This window comes from Euleptes europaea, chromosome 7 (genome assembly GCF_029931775.1).
Source record: "Euleptes europaea isolate rEulEur1 chromosome 7, rEulEur1.hap1, whole genome shotgun sequence".
Taxonomy (NCBI): Eukaryota; Metazoa; Chordata; class Lepidosauria; order Squamata; family Sphaerodactylidae; genus Euleptes; species Euleptes europaea.
In genome coordinates, this window is record NC_079318.1 from 77,912,379 (window position 1) to 77,934,016 (window position 21,638).

At 47.2% G+C, this 21,638-nt stretch overlaps 1 protein-coding gene across 8 annotated transcripts in view; it reads left to right on the forward strand.

Annotated features, from left to right (window-relative positions):
• Nucleotides 1-21,638, forward strand: part of DTNB (dystrobrevin beta) — a 157,707-nt gene that overhangs the window by 102,530 nt on the left and 33,539 nt on the right. For 5 of the 8 annotated variants that reach the window (XM_056853920.1, XM_056853924.1, XM_056853921.1 and 2 more), the window contains 4 exons: nt 8,348-8,433; nt 10,451-10,564; nt 10,860-10,956; nt 12,235-12,255. In XM_056853920.1, coding sequence (XP_056709898.1) covers nt 8,348-8,433; nt 10,451-10,564; nt 10,860-10,956; nt 12,235-12,255 — 318 coding nt within the window. The remainder of the gene's footprint in view (nt 1-8,347; nt 8,434-10,450; nt 10,565-10,859; nt 10,957-12,234; nt 12,256-21,638) is intronic. The other 3 variants (XM_056853922.1, XM_056853923.1, XM_056853927.1) reach the window with 1 other exon arrangement.

Below are 21,638 nucleotides of genomic sequence, written 5' to 3' on the forward strand. Positions count from 1 at the left end.
ATCTGCCAAGCTGGTGGGGCAGCATGGAGAGCCCAGCCTCTAAGAACACACATCCTGCACTCCCAACCCAGCTCTCCCTGACCCAACCTAGTGGCAGACATTAAGGAGGCAGAGTTAAAGACACAGACTTGAATGAAAAATATTTACTGTAAAAGGGCAATCCAAAGTTTACATGACTTTTTAAAAGGTAGAAAACAGAAGCGCCTAAAAATGGCAAAAAAGTATAAAAATTGGCAAAAGATACTAATGTTCCCATCTTGACTGGTGCCAGAGGTAAATCCAGGCAGGATTCTAAAGCACTAACTTTGTTCAAGGCACGTTTCAAGAATGGAGGCAGATGTACAGGTTTTCTTCGCAGCCTCTCCCTCTACTTGTGCCGGGGAGGGGGGTTAAAGATCCGGTCTAAACCCCTAACTTTTAACTAAAGAGAAGCTTCATTGCAAGAATTCAGGCTTTTCTCATGTAGTGGACATAAAAGGTTCTTTACCCAATAGGGTCATTTTTCAAATAGCCAATGGAATTAGGAATATACAGTCAAGGTGTTGGCATGCTAAGGAAGGTGATGTTTAACACACCTGTTGGGTGACTACTTTGGGGCAGGCCACTGGACGTTTTTCACCTCTATGAAGGTGTGGGAAGCAAGGACCTTCTAGCAACGAGCAAAACATTTTATTTATTTACATTATTTATAGTTCGCCTTTCTCACTGAGACTTAAACATTAGAATGAGGAAGGAATGTGCAGTTGGGCTAAGAGGTGCCACAGTCAACAAGGCGAAGTTTCCGCATTCGGGTATCAGTGGAAAAGTTTCCTGACAAACAGAAGGTGGAGGAAGGTTTTGGCCCACAGGCAAAATAGAGTTGGATCAAACTTGGCCAACTTAAAATGTCAGCCAGTAAAGGCTTGGAGGTATCGACAGGCAGCAGGCAGCCATCTGTGACTTAGGGAATATTTTCTATTCTCTCAGCGTGCAATGAGCAAAACCTGCATCAGGGAAGAGCCAAGAAGGGCTGCAGGCGTCCGTATATGATTTCCCGCTCCTGGATATGAGTGCCGTCTCTCATCCATCAATGCTTAGCAATCCTCTGTGCAGTCTAAGACAGACGCCTTCTCTTTTTATCAGCTCCTCAGGTCTTGCTGGAGCAGGTCACAAACTAAGCGCTGATGTCTGTCTGAACCAAGGCAGAGATGAGACTGGGGAAGGCCACGTGCCCCGTCCCAGCCTTTCGATGAGGGAGCGGACCTGGGAACAGTGCCAAACATCAGGCATACACCTGAAAACATTTTAATTTTTTTAATTTATTTACTTGGTTTACAGCCCACCTTTCTTACTGAGACTCGAGGCAGATAACAAAATATAGAAAGCAATTCAGCCAGACAGCCTAAGACATCCAATAAACAATTTGCAATAGCACTGTGTTTACAGAATTAAAAAACAGTGCAGACAGAAAACATTCGAAGGCGTGATATACAGTAATGCAGAAAGTGAATTACAAAGGCAGAAGATAATGCAGTAAGAGCAAGGGGATACATACAATAAGTGTTGCAATAAATCACAATACTACTCTCTTATAAAAGTGTCCTCCTGAGCTGTTCCATTATGCTACAGTTATAATCCCTTTATAAAAATGCCATCCTGAACATTTCTGTTTTGCACATTCTGCGAAACAATAACTGTGGGGGGCTTCTTGATCTCCTCACTTGGTGGTAGCCATACCAGGGAGAGAACTTCAGTGTCTAGGATGTGACTCTTAGTTTTACTGGCCTGTTATCAAAGTGATTCACCAGCAAGAACATTTTACTGACGGGTGCACTCCTCCATGGTTGTTTATGCAGAGAAGTTGCTGATCTTACCCATTTGCAGGGTGGCACCTTCAGAAGGTTTTTGCTCAGATGAGTGAAGCTCACGTGGTGGAACATGGCAGGTGAGGCAATCCTGCGGGTGTGTGGATCCTGAGCTGTGACTTGTCTGAATGCTTAATTCACAACTTTCATACACACAACTTTCTCTGCCGGTCTTTGGAGCTCCTAAATCGTTCCCTGGATTAAGCATGCCAAAGGGTATGATTTCACACTGGAGTGACTTACATGAATTCTCCCATTTTAAAAAAAATTGCCATCAGGGCAAATAATGATTTTTAGGACCCTCCTTGCTGTGATTGTTGACAGGCAGGGAGCAGACATAAGGAGCTTATCCTATTGGCTGCAGACACAAAAATAGAATATTTTTTCACCCTCTGCATCATTAGCTCGTTAAATTGGCTCCCATAACTTTGCTGAAGGCAACTAACTTAGACGGCTTCTTAAATAGGGATTAGGACAATTCGTGGTGGATGCATCTCAACTTGAATGTTGCAATCCTACCTGTAACATTGGTTCTTGTAGATTATCCGGGCTGTGTGACCGTGGTCTTGGTATTTTCTTTCCTGACGTTTCGCCAGCAGCTGTGGCAGGCATCTTCAGAGGATTAACGCTGAAGGTCAGTGTCTCTCAGTGTCAAGTGTCATAGCCCGGATAACCTACAAGAACCAATGAACTCTGACCGTGAAAGCCTTCGACAATATCCTACCTGTAACATTTCATAGCCATGGGTAATGTGGCATTCATCCAGGGAGGCAGGTTGCCTCTACACGCCAGATGCTTGGGGCAGTGGATAGGTGAAGACCCTTGTTCTCATGCCTTGCTTGTGAGCTTCTCATTGGGATCTGGCTGGCCACTGTTGGACTAGCTGGATTTTTGATCAGGTATCGATAGGCAGTGTTTATACTAGACTACCTGCACTCCTGTTCCCTCCAAGGGCCCGCTGCTCACTTGGACTGTTGGTCTTAAACTTCTGTGGGTGGAACAACTGGTCTGCAGCACAAGCATCTTTAGAAGACCCCTCCTTCCTTTCTCAGCAGGTTTTGTGCAAACGAGATGAGGTCAGAACTGGCCAGGCCAGGCATGAGCAAGATAGAAATGGAAGCCTGGCTTAGAATGCTCTTGGTGGGGGTCCCTTCTTGAAAATCTTGTTTTATGGATAACCAGATCTGAACCAGACTGGCTTGCATAAGTGTCTGCCGATGTACAGTCGATCGTGATTGTTCTCATCCTGGAAGGGAGTTGATTTAATAATTGCCTTGCCATAGTTGGAAGTATCTGGGACTACTATTTTTACTTCTTACGTGTCCCCAGTGTGTTCTCAAGGAGTTACTCTTTAAGCACGTTGCATGCTGTTGGCACTTTATAATAATAAAGCAGTTCACTTTATTGCCCTGTATGCTTGGAACTCTCCCCCTGAACATGTCCCCTCCTTCTGATAACCCACTCCTTGCTCAGAATCCACCTTTTCCATGAAATCCTTGGCCCAAACCCCTCAATCATTGTTATCAATTGAAATGATGCCCAAGTACACCCAAGTGCATTTTGCCCTTGTCTCTCCTCTATCTTCCTGTCTCCACAGGCTAAGATGTTTCAGCCATTAGAGCTCACCATGACAAGCAAAGATTGCTCCTTGGGGCAGCGACGTGCATTTTTGCTTAAGTTTCTCTGCAAAGCATAATGTGCAGTGATTTCTCTGCATAAACAACCATGGAGGAGTGCACCCCTGTCAGTAAAATGTTCTTGCTGGTGAATCACTTTGACAATGGGCCAGTAAAACTAAGAGTCAAATCCTAGACACTGAAGTTCTTTATGCAAAACTTTCTCTTTGGTTTCTTACCCTTCTCCCCAACTTCTCCCCCTGGCTTAATTGCTTTCTGAAATGAATGCTGAGCTTGTCACGGCTTTCTGAATTCATCAGTTCCAGGGCAGTCAAAGAGAGGGACTGTATGTAGGTTGCATATCAGTGTTGGCACCAATTTAATTGCACTACAAGTGAGTTAGCGTAGTAAGTATCATTGAGAAGAGTCCATCCCAGACAGGTGTACCGTCTACTTAGCTTGCTCCAAAGTCCATTTTTACTCCCAGGCTGATGTGGAAACTGATGGAGCCATCCAACTGTGCAGGCTATGTTGGGCTGCTCAGGAAAAGCACTAGTTCTTTACTGTGTCCTGGAGAAGACCAGTATGCTGCCAGCAGTTCTGATTTGGTAAAGGCAGGTTCCACACTGGACCCTGAAACATTGACTTCAAATTCTCTGGAGCAGACGATGGGCTTCCAGAGTCCTGATGGCACTTAGGTTAATCACTGGCATCTACAGTTAAAAGAACCAGGCAGTAAGTGATAAGGAAGACCTCTGCCTGAGACCCTGGAGAGCCACTGCCAGTCTGAGTAGACAATAGTGACCTTGATGGACTGATGCAGTATAAGGCAGCATCCTGAGTGTTCATGGGCTGGAACCAGGAAGGAAAGCCAGCTGTGTTTTTCAGAGGGTGATTGGGGCGTGTTAATTACCATCTCAGAGAAGTAGGCCTTGCTAGGCAGGTGTGGAATTCCATGGCTGTGTTTGCATTTGCATTTCCTGTGCCCTGAGAACTTACCTGGGTGATGCACCAAGTGGGATGCTAGAGAGCTAACATACACTTCTCCAGCACTGATCCTTTCTGTGTACTTTGGGCCAGCAATGTTACCCTTGTTACTCTTCCTCTTTTCCTATCATGCTTAGAGCCCATGTTCCCAAGCAGAGCTGGCTTGTAAAAAAACCCCTCTGAGAAGATTGCTATGTGTGAAATCCCACCCTGACTGAGGGCTTCTCACTTTAAAATTTTTGGTCACAATAATCCTTTCTGTGTCCCTAGGCTAGCATACTTGGCGTGCATTTCACAAGCTTATCTTCAGGGATGTTCCCCCTGGCTAATGCGGCTGATTTTGAGCTGAGTCAAGCCAGAGATGGCGGCAGCTGTAGCAACCTGAAGTTTAGCAGAATGGAGAAAATGTGTTAGTAAAAAGCATGCTCGATGAGGAGGAGCCAACAAATGCCCCCTCCAGGATTCTTCTGCAGTGGGTGGGGAGGGGAGAGCGGCTGTATGTTGGGATCCCTGTTAAAACAAGGATGTGCTGTTGATTCCCTGGGAGGAGGCACTGAAGGAGTTCATCCTTCCTTTGGAGCTTGCAATTACAGTTCAAGAGGAACGCCTCTGGAAGTCAGGAGCTATTCTGGGTGTGCATCTGTAGAGAGACTAGCAAATTGCACACACGCTCCGCGTCATCCTCCACAAGGGCAGACTTAATTAGTTGAATGTCAGCCGGGACCCATCCTGCTACAGCAGACTCGATTATTTTCTTTAGAGAGGGAGCAGATTGGGGGCGGCGAGGAGTGGGGGAACCTTTGCTGGACGACTATTTATAAAATCTTTATGCTTTTCTGGGGATAACCTTCCCCCTTTTCTGCTTCTCCCCAAAAAGCAACCCACAGACCCTGGCCTAGGTAGGACACATAGGTGCCTCCACCTGTTAGAGACAACCAACACTGGAGGAGCATCCCAAGAGGGGGATCGTGCTGCTTGTTTCCGTTGAAGCAGCTCAGGCCCTTGACCGAGTACCTGACGATGCCACCTGCTGGCTCCAAAATCCAAAAAGCACCCTATGCTGTGATGAGAATGGCTCACAATAAGAATCAGCACGTAGCCCAAATAGTCCAATGTATTTCCAAAAACCAACAAACAGCAACAACAAAGTCAAAAACCTAACTCTAACTATCTAAATACACGATACAGACTATAGCAACACAATACAATAACTTCAAACTCTCCCATAGAATGGTCCGTAACCAAAAAGCTTATCAGCAAAACAAAACGATTTCAAAGAGAGCAAAGTCCTCAGTGACATGTGAGGGAACCCATCTGTTGTCACGTTGTAAACTTCTGCTTGAGAGGTATAAATCTTGCTCTCACTAGTAGCACAGCCCAACGCAAAAATCCAGACCAGTCTCACCGGGGTAGTGAAGCAATAGAGGTTAACGAAGGAACGTGTATCCTAGGTAATTGGTCACGTTTCACCTTGAGGCTTCTTCAGCCTGAAAGACAAATGTATTGTGCAGACAATAATCACACTTACAAAATCACCCAGTGATAAATATAAAAAGTATAAAAATACTATGAGAAAGTACATATCACAAACTACTCTATTCCAATGAACTAAAACAATACAACACACTTACAAACTTTACAAAAATTACAAACTTTGCAAAAATTACAAAAACATTTTATTTAGTTAGTTTAATTAACTGTGATAAGAAACATAGCGTCTTAACACCTACCTAAAGCCTTCCATGTGACCACAGAGGGTTCTTCCCAAAGATTGTTTGTGTTGCTTTGGTGACTGATGTGGGGCCTCCAAGTTTGCTATTGGAGGGAAACGAGCTGGAGGTCTGCAAAGAATTGTGGGAGGGTGAACAGTTTGGAAATTCCCACCCCCCAGATCTCTGCATCCAGGATTCTATAAGAAGCGAATCTCCATTCCCTTTTTTCTCTCTAGTCTGATTCTCACCTACTAATGATAGCTAATACTTATAAAAGCTAAATGGACCCTCCAAGTTTAGAGGCAATATATATATTTGCACCAGATGCTGCTGGGGTCCAGTGATTAGAGTTGAGCCATATGCCTTCGTACCCTCCTTGGGGCCTTCCTGAAAACATTTGGCTGACTATTGCGGGAAGGAGGATGCAGGACTAACTGGACTCTTTGTCTGATCTAGCAGGGCTCTTCTCTAGGCCTGGACAGAATAGGCCAGGCATCCCCAGTAAGATGCCTACTGATGTCTTTTTGGCACCCACTTGCTTTATTCCCAAAGCAAATAGCCAACTTTGGCTTTTCTCAGAAAGATCCAGCGTGGTGTACTGGTTAAGCTGTTGGACTTTGATCTGGGAAACCCAAGTTTGAATCCCCACTCTGCCATGGAAACTTGCTGGGTGACCCTGGGCCAATCACACACACTCAGCATCGGCCCTGGCAAGTATTTGTATGGGAGACCTCCAAGGAATACCAAGACATGACGTGGAGGCAGGCAATGGCAAACTACCTTTGAACATCTCTTGCCTTGAAAACCCGCCTACAGCATCACCATAAGTCAGCTGTGACTTGATGGCAATATATATTAGAGCAGGAAAGTTTTCAGAAGATCCCAGGAGGTATCACCTTTGGGTCTGCAGGGAGTGCCCATTTGGAAATAGCTGCTGCCATCATAGGAAGATACCTGTCCAAACACTTCTATTTACCTGGCTACTAGTAGAAACAAGGCACTGGGCTCAGGGGCTCTTTTGAAGTGATCCAGCAAAGCAGTTAAGAAGTTTCACAATGTTTTGCCATTATCTAGTTTTGGGTTTCCTCACCCTGCCTCCCTTTTCCTTGATGCATCCACTGTGATAGAGGAGGGGCCATGGCTCAGTTGTAGATCATTTGTTTGGCAATGTAGAAGGTCCCAGGTTCAATCCCCGGGATCTCCAGTTAAAGCAATCAGATAGTAGGTGATGTGAAAAACCCTGTGCCTCAAACCATGGAGAGCCGTTGCCAGTCTGAGTAGATAGTACCGATTTTGATGAGCAAATGGTCTGATTCAGTATAAGGCAGATTTATATGTTCGTATGAAGCACTGAGAGTAGTCCCAATTTCTTAGAGAACACCCTTCCTTTTGGTAAGAAAAATCTTATGTTGCTATAGGTGCTAGGTACCTACGTTGGTCCAAAGAGATATAAAAGCACGGAAGCCACATAATACCTTTGATGAACACTAGCTAAAATACAAACACATTGTGCTAGCCTTTCAGTTTCTCCAGAACTCTTCATCATGTTCTAGTAAGGGGCAGGGGTATGTATTAGGCCATGCAGACTTCAGGCACTGGGTAGAGCTGGTATCAGTCAACTTGGGAAAGAAGAGGGAAGATAATGGGAGCCTCCAGTTGCTGCTGCCGAAATCAGTGGCTTACTCACATGTCTCTAACACCCAGGTCCATTATACTGCTGAAAGCAGAGGAGAAATGTGGTAGGCCTTGTATTGGCAGTAATGGTGGTGAATGTGTGGAGTAAATGGAAACCAACTGGGAGAGCAACCCGTAGTCGCTACTTTCCTTGCCATTTATGGCTGATGAGAATAACTTCTGTGCTCTCGCCTCATTCCTGCTCATTTCCGTAATGCTTATATACCAATAAAGTTCCCAAGGGAGCTGACCTCCATACTCACTTGAATTAACCCCTTCCTGAAAGGAAATTTCTGCCTGTAAAGCTTGAGGACCAAACTGTCATTGGCATGATTTAAAGAACTGCCTGGAGAGACCAGGCACTGACCAACCTTGCCTTTAATTGTGTTGCCATCTTTACACTGAACCAGGCATCCTGATCTATCTGTTGCCGTTGGGATAATGGGCTGTGCATGTTCTAGCCGAGCATCACGGTGCCTAGGCATTTAAACTGTTTTGTTTTTGATGCATCTAGCCACGTCCACCGACAGACCTTGGGTTCAACTTCGATGCGAACAAACAGCAAAGGCAGCTGATAGCAGAACTGGAAAACAAGAACAGGTATGAGGGCCAAGTGGGTGAGCAGCAGGCTGGTTCCCTCCCCCCATTTTTGTGATCCACGGTGCAAGGGAAACCTGCCCCCTCCCGGTGTTTCACTCTCTCACTTCCACAGTCTTTAATTTCTCTTCCATGTTGGTTTTCCAAGTGCTAGGAGCTGTGAAGGGAGGGTGGATAGCTTGGCTTGATGTGCCTTCCAGCTCCCCTGTGCCCCCAGGTAGTTGACTTGGCCTTATTTGGTACTAGGGCTGGCTGTGGGGATTCATCCTCTGAGTAAGAGGGTCATCTTTGGGTTTACTTAACTTCCTGCTGTTGAGTAGACTGCCAGTTTATTGGATGAGTCTGAATAGTGGAGAACTTGCTATTTTTGCTTCCATGTTCCATGTTTTGGAGAGAGGAAACTGGCCAAAAAGTTCCCTTCTTTTTCCCCCAGCCATTTTATTTATTTTATTTATTTATTTAGATTTTTAACCTGGGCTCAGGGTGGCTAACAACAATGGTTAATACAGTAAAATCCAGTAAAATACTATAAAATCACAATGTAAATAAGATAATTACACAATCCCACAAAGATGAAGTAGAGTAATAGAACAGATGGCCCTCATTTTTAAGGAGTGGAGAACCGTTGTAAGGCCATGCCATCAGTAGCTGCGAGGTGTGCAGAAATTCAACAGGAGCTGTGCTTTCCCTAGCATGGACTGCAGTGACCATAGATACGAATTCCATTGAATCTCTCACTAATACTTGTTAACTCTATTTCTTGCTGAGAGGGAAGGGGCAGATTAGCATGCTCCTGCTTATCCCAACATTGAGGCTCTTGTTACTTTCCTTTGGAGCAGCTGGTTCCGTCTTTGAACCATGGAGAGAACCAGTGCTTTCTCTCCCCCACACAAAAAAAGCAGAAGAATTCAGGGGGGAAACTTTGCATGAGTGCAGTGAACATGGTTAACATAGTAGCGAATGAATTGCTATTATATAATGAGTCTGAACAGTGGAGACTCATCATGCCCTGCTCCCAAATAACCCCTGCAGGAATAACTACCACTGTTTGTCTGTGTGAACATGTTGCAGGAAGTATGAGCAGATTTGCAGAAAGCAAAAGATATCAGGAACTTACACAGAGATAAGTGACATTTACACGTGACACTGAGTATTATTGGTTAAGAAAATAGCTTGTTAGATTTTGGGGGGAGAGCCTAAGTTTGTGAGCCACATCTAGCTGCTCTCTCATCTCCCTTACCAACTTCAGGTTGCAGCCCTTTTCTGTTTTTAGGTGACAGTTAAAGAGCCTGGCTGTTTAATTGGGCATAATGGTACTCAGGTGATGGAGCGCCAGTTCCCAGTATCGCAGATGGGAAGGCACATGACCCAGCCAACTGCTGGAGCTAAGGAGGCCAGGGGCTGAACAGGAGACCTTCTGAGAAACCCTGTTTGCACCACCTTGAGTTCCGTGATGGAAGAAAGGTGGGATATAATTGTAATAAAATAATTAGAAAATTATCTGTTGCAGGTTTTGCTTTAAATAGCTATTTTGAGAACTATGCTTAGTAAAATGGAATTTAAATAGACATAGTGAGATTTGAGTCCAGGAGTACCTTAAAGATTTCCCAAAAGGCTGTGAGCCCAGTGGTTTCCTCTGTGCACACACCAGAGCCTCAAAGCTATGGCCTACACTGCGTGGATTTGATCCTCCAAGGTGCTCCATAGTCATCTCCCCCAAAACCAGCACACTCCTTGATGCTTTTAGGGAATCGAAGTCTGGGGTTCTTGCATGAGTTGGGTCTTCTGTCCCCTCGCAGGTGGTTTCTAAAGGCTGCCAAGGAGGAACCCGTCTTCCGTGCAGGGTGCTGGGCTCTTAAGATCTGAACAGGGGACCCCCCTCCAGTAGTCTGGTTCTGTGCTGCATTCGGGGTTTTTGAACCAACAGTTGCGTTCTGAACAGATCATGGTCTGTTGAGAGGCCTAAAGGTTTGAAAAGCTAGAAGGGATGACGCTTCTTTGTTTCCTCTTATTTGCTCAGAGAAATACTGCAAGAAATCCAGCGCCTCCGACTGGAACATGAGCAGGCCTCCCAGCCCACACCAGAGAAAGCCCAGCAGAATCCAACGTTGCTGGCAGAACTCCGGCTGTTGCGGTAAGAAGAAGAAAAAACCCAAAAGTTGTTGCTTGAAAAAAATTACAAAAAATTGTAATGGTGATAGCTGAGAGCAATGAGCAGATAGAAAAGTGCCTTTTACAGAGTCCTGCAGACCTCCCATTTCCCAAAGGTGGTGAAAGCCTTGGCTTCAGCTTTACAATAACCCTTAAAGTAGGCCATGGTGTGTTGGGCAGGGGAATTGGGGGTGGGAAGTGGACTGCTGCATATGGGACCAGCCACTTGGCCTTTGCATTCATGGAAAAATTAGTCATTCCTCCTTTCTTTTTAACAGGCAAAGGAAGGATGAGCTGGAGCAGCGAATGTCTGCCCTGCAGGAAAGCCGAAGGGAGCTGATGGTGCAATTAGAAGGGCTCATGAAACTGCTCAAGGTGAGACATGTCCCCACCTTGCACCTCCAACACCTGTAGCCCCAGCCGTGCTAGTGGATTGTGTTGTGAGACCTTTGAGAGGCTGTTCATTGTGTATCCATTTCTGGAGCTGCCTTTCACTGAGTCAGATCATTGATCACTCTGAGTTCGGCGCTGCCTTTTTTGACTAGGAGCTGCTGTCCAGATCTCACGCAGAAAGAGGTCCTTTCTAGCCCAACTACCCAATATCTGTTTAACTGCAGATGTCCGTGCCTGAACCCAGGACATCCTGCATGCACAGCGAGGGCTTTGCCAGTCAATCATCCGTTGCCCTTGGACAATGTTCTGAGTAAGGCAATTCTGTGGGATGAATAATTTTGGAATGGCACAGACCTGAACGATGTTGCTGTGCTAAATGTCGTCATTGGCTGGTCAGGTGCGAAAATTGCCTAACTGAATGGGAGCGGACCCCAGCTTTCCTCTGTCCTTGGCTTGCCCAGAGAACTTCTAAAGGTCCTCCCTAGTAGATTCTCTGTCTCTGTGGTGTCTTTAAACACAGAAGGGACAGCTGCACCTTCTTCAGGGCTGTCCACCTTATTCTGGCTTTCTCCCTGCCTTCCAAGGCCAAGTGTGGAAATGCTACCATGCTGTTCATCTTTTTTTAAGGGCTTCATGTGGGTGACAATGTACTCTCCTTGCCATGACCTCTCTGCTAGATAGGTTAGGCTGCAATTTTGTCACTAGGGATAGTCTTTGCATTTCTCCCAGCCACCAATCAAATTAATCAAACTACCCTAGATGAGAATGCAGGTCCAGTTTTATAAAATGCTCCTATCATGAGATCAGGGGCTGTCCTAGTCAAGCCTCTGTCTGTGTTGTTCTCAAATCAAGGCTCAGTCTACAACATTTCAAGTCAGAAGGCCTTGTGGTATCAAGACTGGGAGTGAGATTTCTGGCTGCGAAGACATGCGGGGTATCTGTGCTGTGCTAGATGGCCAGTAATGGTCTGACTCTACATATCAAGGCAGCTCATTGTATATCATTCTGTACTCCAGTTCAAGCAGTGGCTTGACGACCACTTGTCCGGGATGCTGTAGGCTGATCCTACATTGAGCAGGGGGTTGAACTAGATGGCCTGTATGACCCCCTCCAACTCTTTGATTCCTGTGTCCTTCTGTGTCATCAAACATCAGTGTTCCCATGGGTATTTGTTTGTGTTTTCTTTCAATGTAGCAATTTAACTGTCTGGTTTCTCTTGTTTCTCTCTTTCTCACATTTTCTCACTGTCAACGTTTTTAGGAGGAGGAGCAAAAGCAGGCAGTAAGTCGAAGTCCCCTAATTTTTTTGCTTTGGTTCTGCATGAAAATGCTACACACAGTTTCCCCGTTATGGGTTTGTAGGCACAGAAGCCGAGGCTGGCGCAGAATCTCTGGCGAGGGTCTGTTCACCACCCTTAACGTGCCAAACCAGGCCCCTTTTGTTCCTTGTGCAATGTGCCCTTCGACCTTGGCGCATTAATTGCTCTCCAAAATTAATTTGATTTCCTTGAATGTGTGACTAACGATCGAGTCCAGTTTGTCTTTCACTAAATGTGCACGGTGAGCAAGTTCTGGAAACGCAGATCCTCACGTCATTCGAATCCCTTTCTTTGCATTGTGTTGCTTGACATGTTGTGAGGGTCTGCTTTCCTCTTGGGGGGGAATCCTTGCATTTGCCTGTTTGGCCCTGCATGAGGCGACGCATGAAAAAAGAATGGGCCGCTGGAGGCTCAGAAGGTCCCGTATGCTGCTGCCTTCACAAAGTCTTGCCCAGAATACTGGCTTTCTGTGCTTTGTACCGCCGATGTGAGAGTGTGGAGGAAGTTGCCCGCCTCAAGAGATGCCCTTCAGTCCTCCCGCTTCTGTTCCCATCCAGCAGTAGCTCTGAATCCACTCCAGAGGGAGCCCTTTTTCTTTCCTGAAGAAGCAGCCGTCTTCGCTATCAATTTAATGCAGGCCTTCAGGGCCAGTGAGAAAGCTTCAGATTCTGGCTTCACTGTGGGGGCTTTGCACATCTGTAATGCCGTGCGCTGACGCCTAGCCCAAAAACTGCTTTTGGGAAAAGGAGAGAGAGAGAGATTCTCAGGTATAGCAAACGTATGCTCTTATTTCAGTAGCTGCATCAACAATAGAAAGCTTGCTCAGGAAGCCTCAAATGAGAAAATTCATTGGCCCCATTGAAGCAAACTCTGTACCGGGATTCGTATGCACGCAGTTTTCTAACACCCTTGTGTTTTGTTTTTTCGGGGGGATTGTCAACACCTGAACAAATTGGAGGTGTCGGTATTGGTGTGCAAAGTAAGACCCCAGAAGGTCAGCATTAGAGACGAACGCTGTATTTGTCCCCCAAAGCTCCCTCAGTGCCACATGACTAGACCATTCAATCTTTCTTGCCCTTCTGGTAGGGCAAACTCGTGTGCGTGCAGGAAAAAAGGACGAAAAAAGCAAACTTTTGGACCACATTCGAACAATGTTTTTGCAAAGAGGTTCATACTAGTGTGTGTGTTGGGTACCGTGTTCCGCCCTCATTTAGAGGCTTTTAAAGTGGAATGCTAAAATAGGACTCCAAATTGAGGTTTTGAGCACCCAGGGAAACAAGCACATATATATGTTGTCGCAAATGTCCCCTGGGTGGAGTGAATCTGGCCAGGGGTGCTTGGACACATTTGTCAACAGCAGCTGGGTCCTGTAAACAGTGTTACTTACCATTTGGGACGCAACAGAAGTGTCTTGACATGGTCTGTTTAAAAATCACAGAGAAGAGGACTGTCTCCCTTCAGATGGGATGGTCCCATTTGAGCAATCTCTGCAAGACTGGAGGAGAATCCCAGGTCTGATTGGGGGAGAAAGGCTCCTCCAACAATCAGTGTTTTCTCCAATGTGCATTTGGGAGTGCGGCTTGCCCAGCCAGTTTTCCCCCCAAAGACTTTGGCTTTGTTGAACAGTTTAATGAGTCTCCCCATGCTTGTCATGAGTATGGCTGATATCCAATGTTGGGGTCGTGATTAGAGTGTCAGACTAGGACTGAGGACCCCTGGATTCAGCTTGGGTCATGAAGTTCACTTTAGGCTGTTTTAAAATAGCAAAGGTGTTGCTGCATCTTAGAGGCTATCCAGTTTATTGCGGCATGAGATTCTTTATTGCGGCCGCAGTAGACATAATGCTTTCCCCCACACACACACCAGAATCTGGGCCAGTTAGACCGAGGATGAGAACAGCCTACCTTACAGGATGGTTGTGAGGATAAAATCAGCGAGGGAGAATTGTGTGTGCCACCCTGAGCTACTTGGAATAAGGTGGAAATGGCTAGATACATAGATTTCCCAGCCTTGAAAGAACTTTGAAAAGTAGCTTGAGTCAGGACACCACAAGTCCTAAATCTGCAGTTGGACCATTTGCACAACCAGAGTTTGCCGAAGAGAAAGGTTCAGGTACCCCTCATCTGGAAGGGACCTGGGAACTGGACTCATTCTCTGTCACAGCTCCGGCAGCATCGTGTTCCTGATCCATCAGCAGATGATTGATAGCTGCTTCTCCTTTCAGGAGAGCAAGACGAACGGATGGTTAGTGTTACTGCTTTCTGATAAGGCTATTTCTTGTTCAAAAAGCTTTGATCAAAGCAAAGTCCAGGTTGAAAAGTAGCCGAGGTGGCTTTTAGCTTGCCGTAGTGAAATCCTCCCCTTCTGAGAAATGGATTTGTTAGGGGCTTGGGAACTCTCTGCAGAGGGAAGAGGGTGGGGTCCAGCCAATGGTGACAAAGCTGGTGAGGAGAACAGCCTGTTGGTCTCAGTTTCTCCATACCACAGGGAAGACAAGGCTGTGCGTAACCGCAGTTGTGGGGAAGCTGGATGTGGTAAAACCAAGGTTTTATTGCATCCTTGATCCCAGAAAAATACAAAAATTGAAACCAAGGGGGCTGGTGCTGCTGTGGCCAGCACAGCTGTCTATTATCCAGCTAAGTTGTGGCAGGAAAAACAACCCCCTCCTTTGGGATCAGAACCTGTAGCCAACCAACTTGACAAAGCAGAAGCTGGAGGGAAGGTCGGCTTTTGCCAGCTTGTGCCACTGCCCTACACCTGTTGTACAAACTGGCAGACAGTGCTGCCTCTCCCTGCCGAAGAGGGGGGAGTCTGGGGAGTGCTGAGGAGTGGATGGGCTTCCCCTGGTAACTGATGGCAACTGACGGTTTGAAGCGAAAGGGGGAGTGTTCCCCATGGACCCTTGCGTTCCTGGCTAGGGAGGCTCTGCCCTGCCCTGATGTGTCCATGAGCTTTCCTGAAGTGCTTGAACTTCTCTCCTCAATCTGACCTGATGGTACCGCATGTGAGGAGGTGTAGTTGTGGCTCCAAGTTTGAGCCCAAGGTGCCGGACCTCTAACGGCACATCAAGATATGCAGTGATAGACAACACATGCACAAGCTGCGTGGCAGATAGGGGAGAGCGCGAGCGCCATAGTTGTTGTGTAGCGTCTGCATTCTCTTTCTGGGCATGCTCCCTGCATACATGGTTCTCCAGCCTGCCAGAAGGCATTCCTTGATCTTACATGCGTAGCTGCAGAAGCTTAGCCAACTTGCGTGGTTGATTTCCCACATGGGGTAGTCTTGTAGCAAAAGAAACAAGCCTCCTCCGAAGGAACCTCATTCACCATGAATGATGTCCTGGCAAACCGGACCAGGAGGCTGTCTTGCAGACATGTCTGAAGAACAATACTCAGCTGTCAAGGAGAAATGACATCACAGGGGATGCCCAGGGGTCAGGAAAAAGTGCTTTGTTATTAAAGGTATAACTGCTGTCCTGGAACAGCTTGAGGCAGCTAAGTGGGCCACAGTGAACTGCTTCACATTGACACGTCTGATGCGTGAAGGCAGCCTGAACCTGATCTGATGTCGTAGCTGCTCCACAACACAGAGCGAGCCTCACCACAGGCCAGGCTGTTTGGGAAGAAGCCCTCCAGTTTAATCCACAACCTCAAGAAAATGTTTCCTTTTTACCACCTCTTCTCCTTTCCCTGGGACATCAAGGACCACCACACCCAGAGTCTGGATGTATGGCTGTGTAGACTTGGTACCGCAGTTAAATTTCTCTTGGAGGGGGGGATAAAGGTGTGGTTGAGCACAGGTTCTGATTTCCATACTTGCAGTCAAGAAGATTGTTTCTCCCTTTTTTTTAACCTCAAGTAGTTCTCTTCCCCCCCCCCCCAATTCATGAGGCTTGCCCCCGTGCTTGAGAAGTGCCAACAAATCTATCTGGCAGACCCCTTCCTGCACTTACGCCACTTCTCCGACTGTGGCACTCCCTGTTATTTAGATTTCATATCTTTGGGGAGGGGGCTGGGTGTCCATGGCCTTGCTTTTCGCCATAGATCTCAATTTAGACAGTCTTTTGGTCTCTTCCCGAGACGAACACGCCAAGGGTTCTGCAGAATTCGCTGTTTACGAGAGTAGCTTTGCTCTTTTGGAAGGGGGGGGGCTCTGTTACCCACCCTCAGGAGAGCTAGCCCCCACTTTGTGGAGCCCCCTGCCTATTCACAGCCCCGTCAGCAATTTCTGCTTCGTAGAAGTTAATCATTATGGTAGAGTTTGTGTTGGTTTTTGCTGCAGACTCCCTTCTTTCAAAGGGAGGAGTTGGGCTAGAATGCTGCCTCAGTCATTTACTCTGGCCTGAAACTTTGCGTGCAGCCTTGGCGGGGGGAAAGGAGGGGGCTGAGGAGGGGGTCTGCAAGCCTTTTTGTGTGTGTGTTTAAAAAAAACCCTGCTAAATTGGCTGTTTTAAATTTATCTTGGGATCCTCTCAGGCGTGTGCATGCAAGCCCCGCCACTCAGCCTTTGACGACGAGCTCCGCCATTTTAACTGTTTCTGGTTCCTGCGTTCGGCTGCCAGGGAGGCTGCGTTAGGAGCCCCCCCCCATGTGCAAGGCTCCCCGTGCCACAGCTGCAGCGAGGCCCCCCCGGCGTGTTTTGGTGCGCTTAATTCAATTATGCAATTCAGCACAATTAAATATGAACCTCCCGACACGACAGGCAATCTTCTGCCTCGTAATCCCGCCGATCCCGCCTGCTCTTTTTGCTCCAGCGTCTGATTAGGCAGCTGTGCTTTTTTGGGGGTGGGTGGGGGAGACGCCAGTGCCAGTAGAGGCCCAAAAATAGACCGCACGAAATGGACCGTGCACGTCTCTCTCCCTCTACTGTACATTGCTGTCAGGGCGCCAGGAGCACATGCCGCGCGGCCCCCTCTCTCCTGGCTGCACAAAAAGCACCTTTCCCTGCTGTGTCTTCAGAACGGCTGAAGCCAGCAGCCGAGATGACGATGGCGTTTGTTTTGTTTAAACATGCAGCGGCAGAAAGCAGGGAATTGTCCACACCAGCCATCTGCTACCTGGCCGCCGTCCATGCGCTCAGGAGACAGCAATGTATGGATGAAGTGCCTCTTTCATTGCGTTGCCATGATAACAGCCCTGCTTTAGATTTTAGCGGGGGTTTTTTATTAATGCTTTGGAAAAGGTTATTAGGCTGCTGGAGTAATAAGCTTTTTATGGGCCCCTTTATGGGGATTGTTCTTGGATGCTTTACTGTACTGAACAAGGGAAGGGGGCAGGAGAAGTGTAAGGGCCGCTTTTGAAGGCAAAAACAGTGTGCGCAGGGGGCCCAGTTTTCTACCCCAGGATAAAAGGTGCCCACCCAGTTGTGTGTGTGTGAAGTGCCTTCAAGTCGCAGCTGACTTATGGCGACCCCTTTTGGGGTTTTCAAGACAAGAGACTAACAGAGGTGGTCTGCCAGTGCCTTCCTCTGCACAGCAACCCTGGTATTCCTTGGTGGTCTCCCATCCAAATACTAACCAGGGCTGACCCTGCTTAGCTTCTGAGATCTGACAAGATCAGGCTAGCCTGGGCTATCCAGGTCAGGGCACCCACCCAGTTAGCCCGGGCTTTACCCCTGCCCTTCCCATCACTCTGTGCTGTAGGGATTCACTTCCAAAATTCATCTGTTCACAGGCTGTTGGGATGATTTCCTGGTCCATTGGGAGTCTTTGCATGTTAAGGCGCAGGCAAGAGCGGCTTCACCGGCTGGAGCCGATCTGGCTAATAAGAGCAGCTGGTCTTTTATTGGAAAATTGCAGGAGATTGCAAAGGACAAAAGCAAAACAGAAATGCATCGACGTGTGAGGCTGAGGAAGTGGCACGGCCGGGCCGGAGCCTTGTCCTGGGAGAGGAAGCAGTTGTTTAGCACATACAGCCCTAGCATGAGGTGAGGAAGGGCAGAAAGTCTCTGGGCAGCATGAGGGGCAGCCTCGCATAGTGGTTAGACTGTGGGATTAGGATCCGGAAGCCCCTCTAGGGTTGCCAGGTCCCTCTTCGCCATCGGCAGGAGGTTTTGGGGGCGGAACCTGAGGAGGACGGGGTTTGGGGAGGGGAGGGACTTCAATAACATAGAGTCCAATTGCCAAAGCGGCCATTTTATCCAGGTGAACTGATCTCTATTGGCTGGAGATCAGTTGTAATAGCAGGAGATTTTCTGCTATTACCTGGAGGATGGCAACCCTAAGCCCCACTCAGCCAAGGGTTGCCAACCTCCAGGTACTACAGCACGCTAACCTTTGTTTACCAAACCTCCAGGTACTAACTGGTGAAGAGGGACCTGGCTACCACAACTCAGCCGTCAAAGCCACTGAGAGCCAGCGTGGTATAGTGGTTAAGAGCAGTGGTTTGGAGCGGTGGACTCTGATCTGGAGAACCAGGTTCGATTCCCCACTCCTCCACATGTCCTCTCAGCCTTGTGAGGATAAAACGAGAGGGGGAAGCATCATGTGTGCTTCCCTGATTGTCTTGGAGGAAGGGTGGCATAAAATGGCATGGATGGATGGACAGACAGACAGACAGATCTGACCCAAGGGCTCTGGTATCTCAACAGAAGGTATCTCTCCCTGAAGGTCACGCCCCATGGTTGTTTCTTAATTGAAAAAGCTACCCCAAAGTAGTGTGGATTGGTTGTGCCACTTGGATTTGGCCATGCCAAATATCTGTGGCTGTACCTGAAGCTCAAGATAAGATCAGAATGGCACTTGTGCAAATGCTCGTTCCCCTGACCGTCTTTTACTGCAGTATGCTGCACATGTGTGGGTGGGCATTTAGGTGAGTGCATAAATATGCTTAACCCTTTCCTAGCTGCCCTTCAACCCTGGCTGAGCTTCTTTCCCAGCTGTGGAAATGTTTTGTTAGTTGTTAAATACGTATATTGTGCCTTTTCACAGTTTAGCCTTTAGGTGGCTGGGAGGAGTTGCAGGCAAGGAAGCAGATAATAAGGGGAAGGATTTTGACACCCTCCTCCTGTCTGCCTAATCTCCTCTGCCAATGCATCACTCCTACGTTAGTGTTACCTAGTAAAGGCAACATTGGACATCCTGTGTTTGCTGCCAGGAAGCGAGTGCCAGATCCAGAATCACTAAGAGGAGGAAGAGGGTGGGGGAGAATCAGTGGCCAATTTCGTCTCTGCAAGAGGGCAGAAGCAGCTCCAGAGGGTAATGTGAACTGTAAGTCCCCAGACTTAAAGCTGAGCTACTGTCCCATTGAATAGGAGATGGTCACCGCTTGCTCCTCAAGCAAACCACGAAGAGCTATCTGACGAGGCCCAGTAGCCACTCGTCCTGCTGAACCTCTCTTCTGTCAGCCCAGTGATAGGTTGAAGCCCGGGATGAATCCTCTGCCTGGGAGCTGACGAGCCAGGGGGCTAATTCTCTTTGGGAATTCCCTCCTAAAACAGAGTTATTCCACCAGGCCTATGATTGGGGGCAGCCGCAGGTTGTCATCAGTGCTGGCCTCCCTGCTTCCCCCAGTCTCCCCCACCCCGCTGGTTTGATGGTGTGGGTTTTTAAGTTGTTGTATTCTACAGCAACTTCGCTGCAGATTGAGCGCCGTCTTTGCATTTTGTATTGTAGTTTAATATTTTATCTGGTTTAGACTAAATTATTTTTATGGTTTGAATAACTCGGTTGAGAGATATTGGATTTTAACTGTTTTATTGTAATGAATTGTTGTAACTTGTCCTGAGCCCAGCTTTGGCTGGGGATTTAGGGCGGGCTAGAAAGCAAATAAGGAGCCCCATGGCGCAGACTGGTAAGCTGCAGTACTGCAGTCCAAGCTCAAACAAACAAACACTTTATTACGGCCTTGCCATAAAAATACATATAGTTAGTTCAATGGGCAAATATACTCATATACATACTATATACTGTTACAACATAATCCTTCTTTCTGGGAACTCAGTCCTAAATAGTCTGAATACATAATTACATAACCGATGGACGCTCTTTTGAGGTTATTCCTTCACTCCTTAGGAATACTCTTAGATTGGCGAATTTTAATCGTTACTGCGCAGAACCTGGCAGTGGAGGATGTAACCTGCTTGTTTTCCCCCAATAACAACATCTGCAATAAATCTGCTTGCGGTACCCCTGTGACACCTTTTGTTAGAAAATGAGCTGGAAAATGAGCTGGACACGAGCCTCATTATACCAGGGACAACCAAATAAAACATGTCCCACTGATTCCAGCTCCCTTGACCCACAGGGGCAGAGTCTCTCTGATATTGGTATCTTCTTAAAACGGCCCTCCAACATAGCCGAAGGGAGAGCCTGGACACGTGCTAAAGTAAATGCTCTCCTATGGCTTCCTCCTTCTAACTGAAACAGATAGGATGCTGGGGCTACTTTGTACCTATTATTCTCTGTTGATATGAAGGCAGGACACCTCCCCACATCCTCCTGTCTTTCTATGTCCCACATCCTCTGTTTAATTAGACTTTTAGCCTGTTCGTATCCCATCTGAGACACGATCTGTGGGTCCAGGCCTATTCTAACCAGCTTCCTAAAGACTGCCTGAAGATTTGAAATTATCCTTTACAATCAGGGCGGAAAATCCCATTGGGTTGGTGATCATTTTAAGCCACATTGAGATAGATGCCAGGCTCACTCTGGCCTCCACCCTCACCATCCCCGTCTCCAGGCGGATGTTAGCATTTGACACAGAACTAGGGATTTGGAGGGCTGTTCTTATAAATTTAGATTGAACCCTTTCTAGAGGTGCAGTCCAAGCTCTGCTCGCGACCTGAGTTCAATCCCGACGGAAGTTGGTTTCAGGTAGCCGGCTCAAGGTTGACTCAGCCTTCCATCCTTCCGAGGTCGGTAAAATGAGTACCCAGCTTGCTGGGGGTAAAGGGAAGATGACTGGGGAAGGCACTGGCAAACCACCCTGTAAACAAAGTCTGCCTAGGAAACGTTGGGATGTGACATCACCCCATGGGTCAGGAATGACCCGGTGCTTGCACAGGGGACCATTACCTTACCTTTAAGGGGACCATCAATCTAATTCTAAGCAGTTTCCAGTATGCAGCATCCTTTCCGGTACACATGCAGCATCCCTTTATTGGGTTTCAAAAGTACAGTCACATGACTGGCAAAATAGCAAAGCATATGTTTCTCACTGCCGTAAATGAGTGACTGATCTTCAGGAACCCTTCTAGTTGAAAAGCTGTCGTTCTCTAGAGCAGGCCTACAGTGAGTCTGGGAAAAATACGTCTGGAAAAAAACACACCTGTGGCTAGGTGTTCTGCTTTCTGGACTAGAATTCGGACTGAACATCCTCTGCTAGGATCTTTCTTTCCTCTTTCTTGC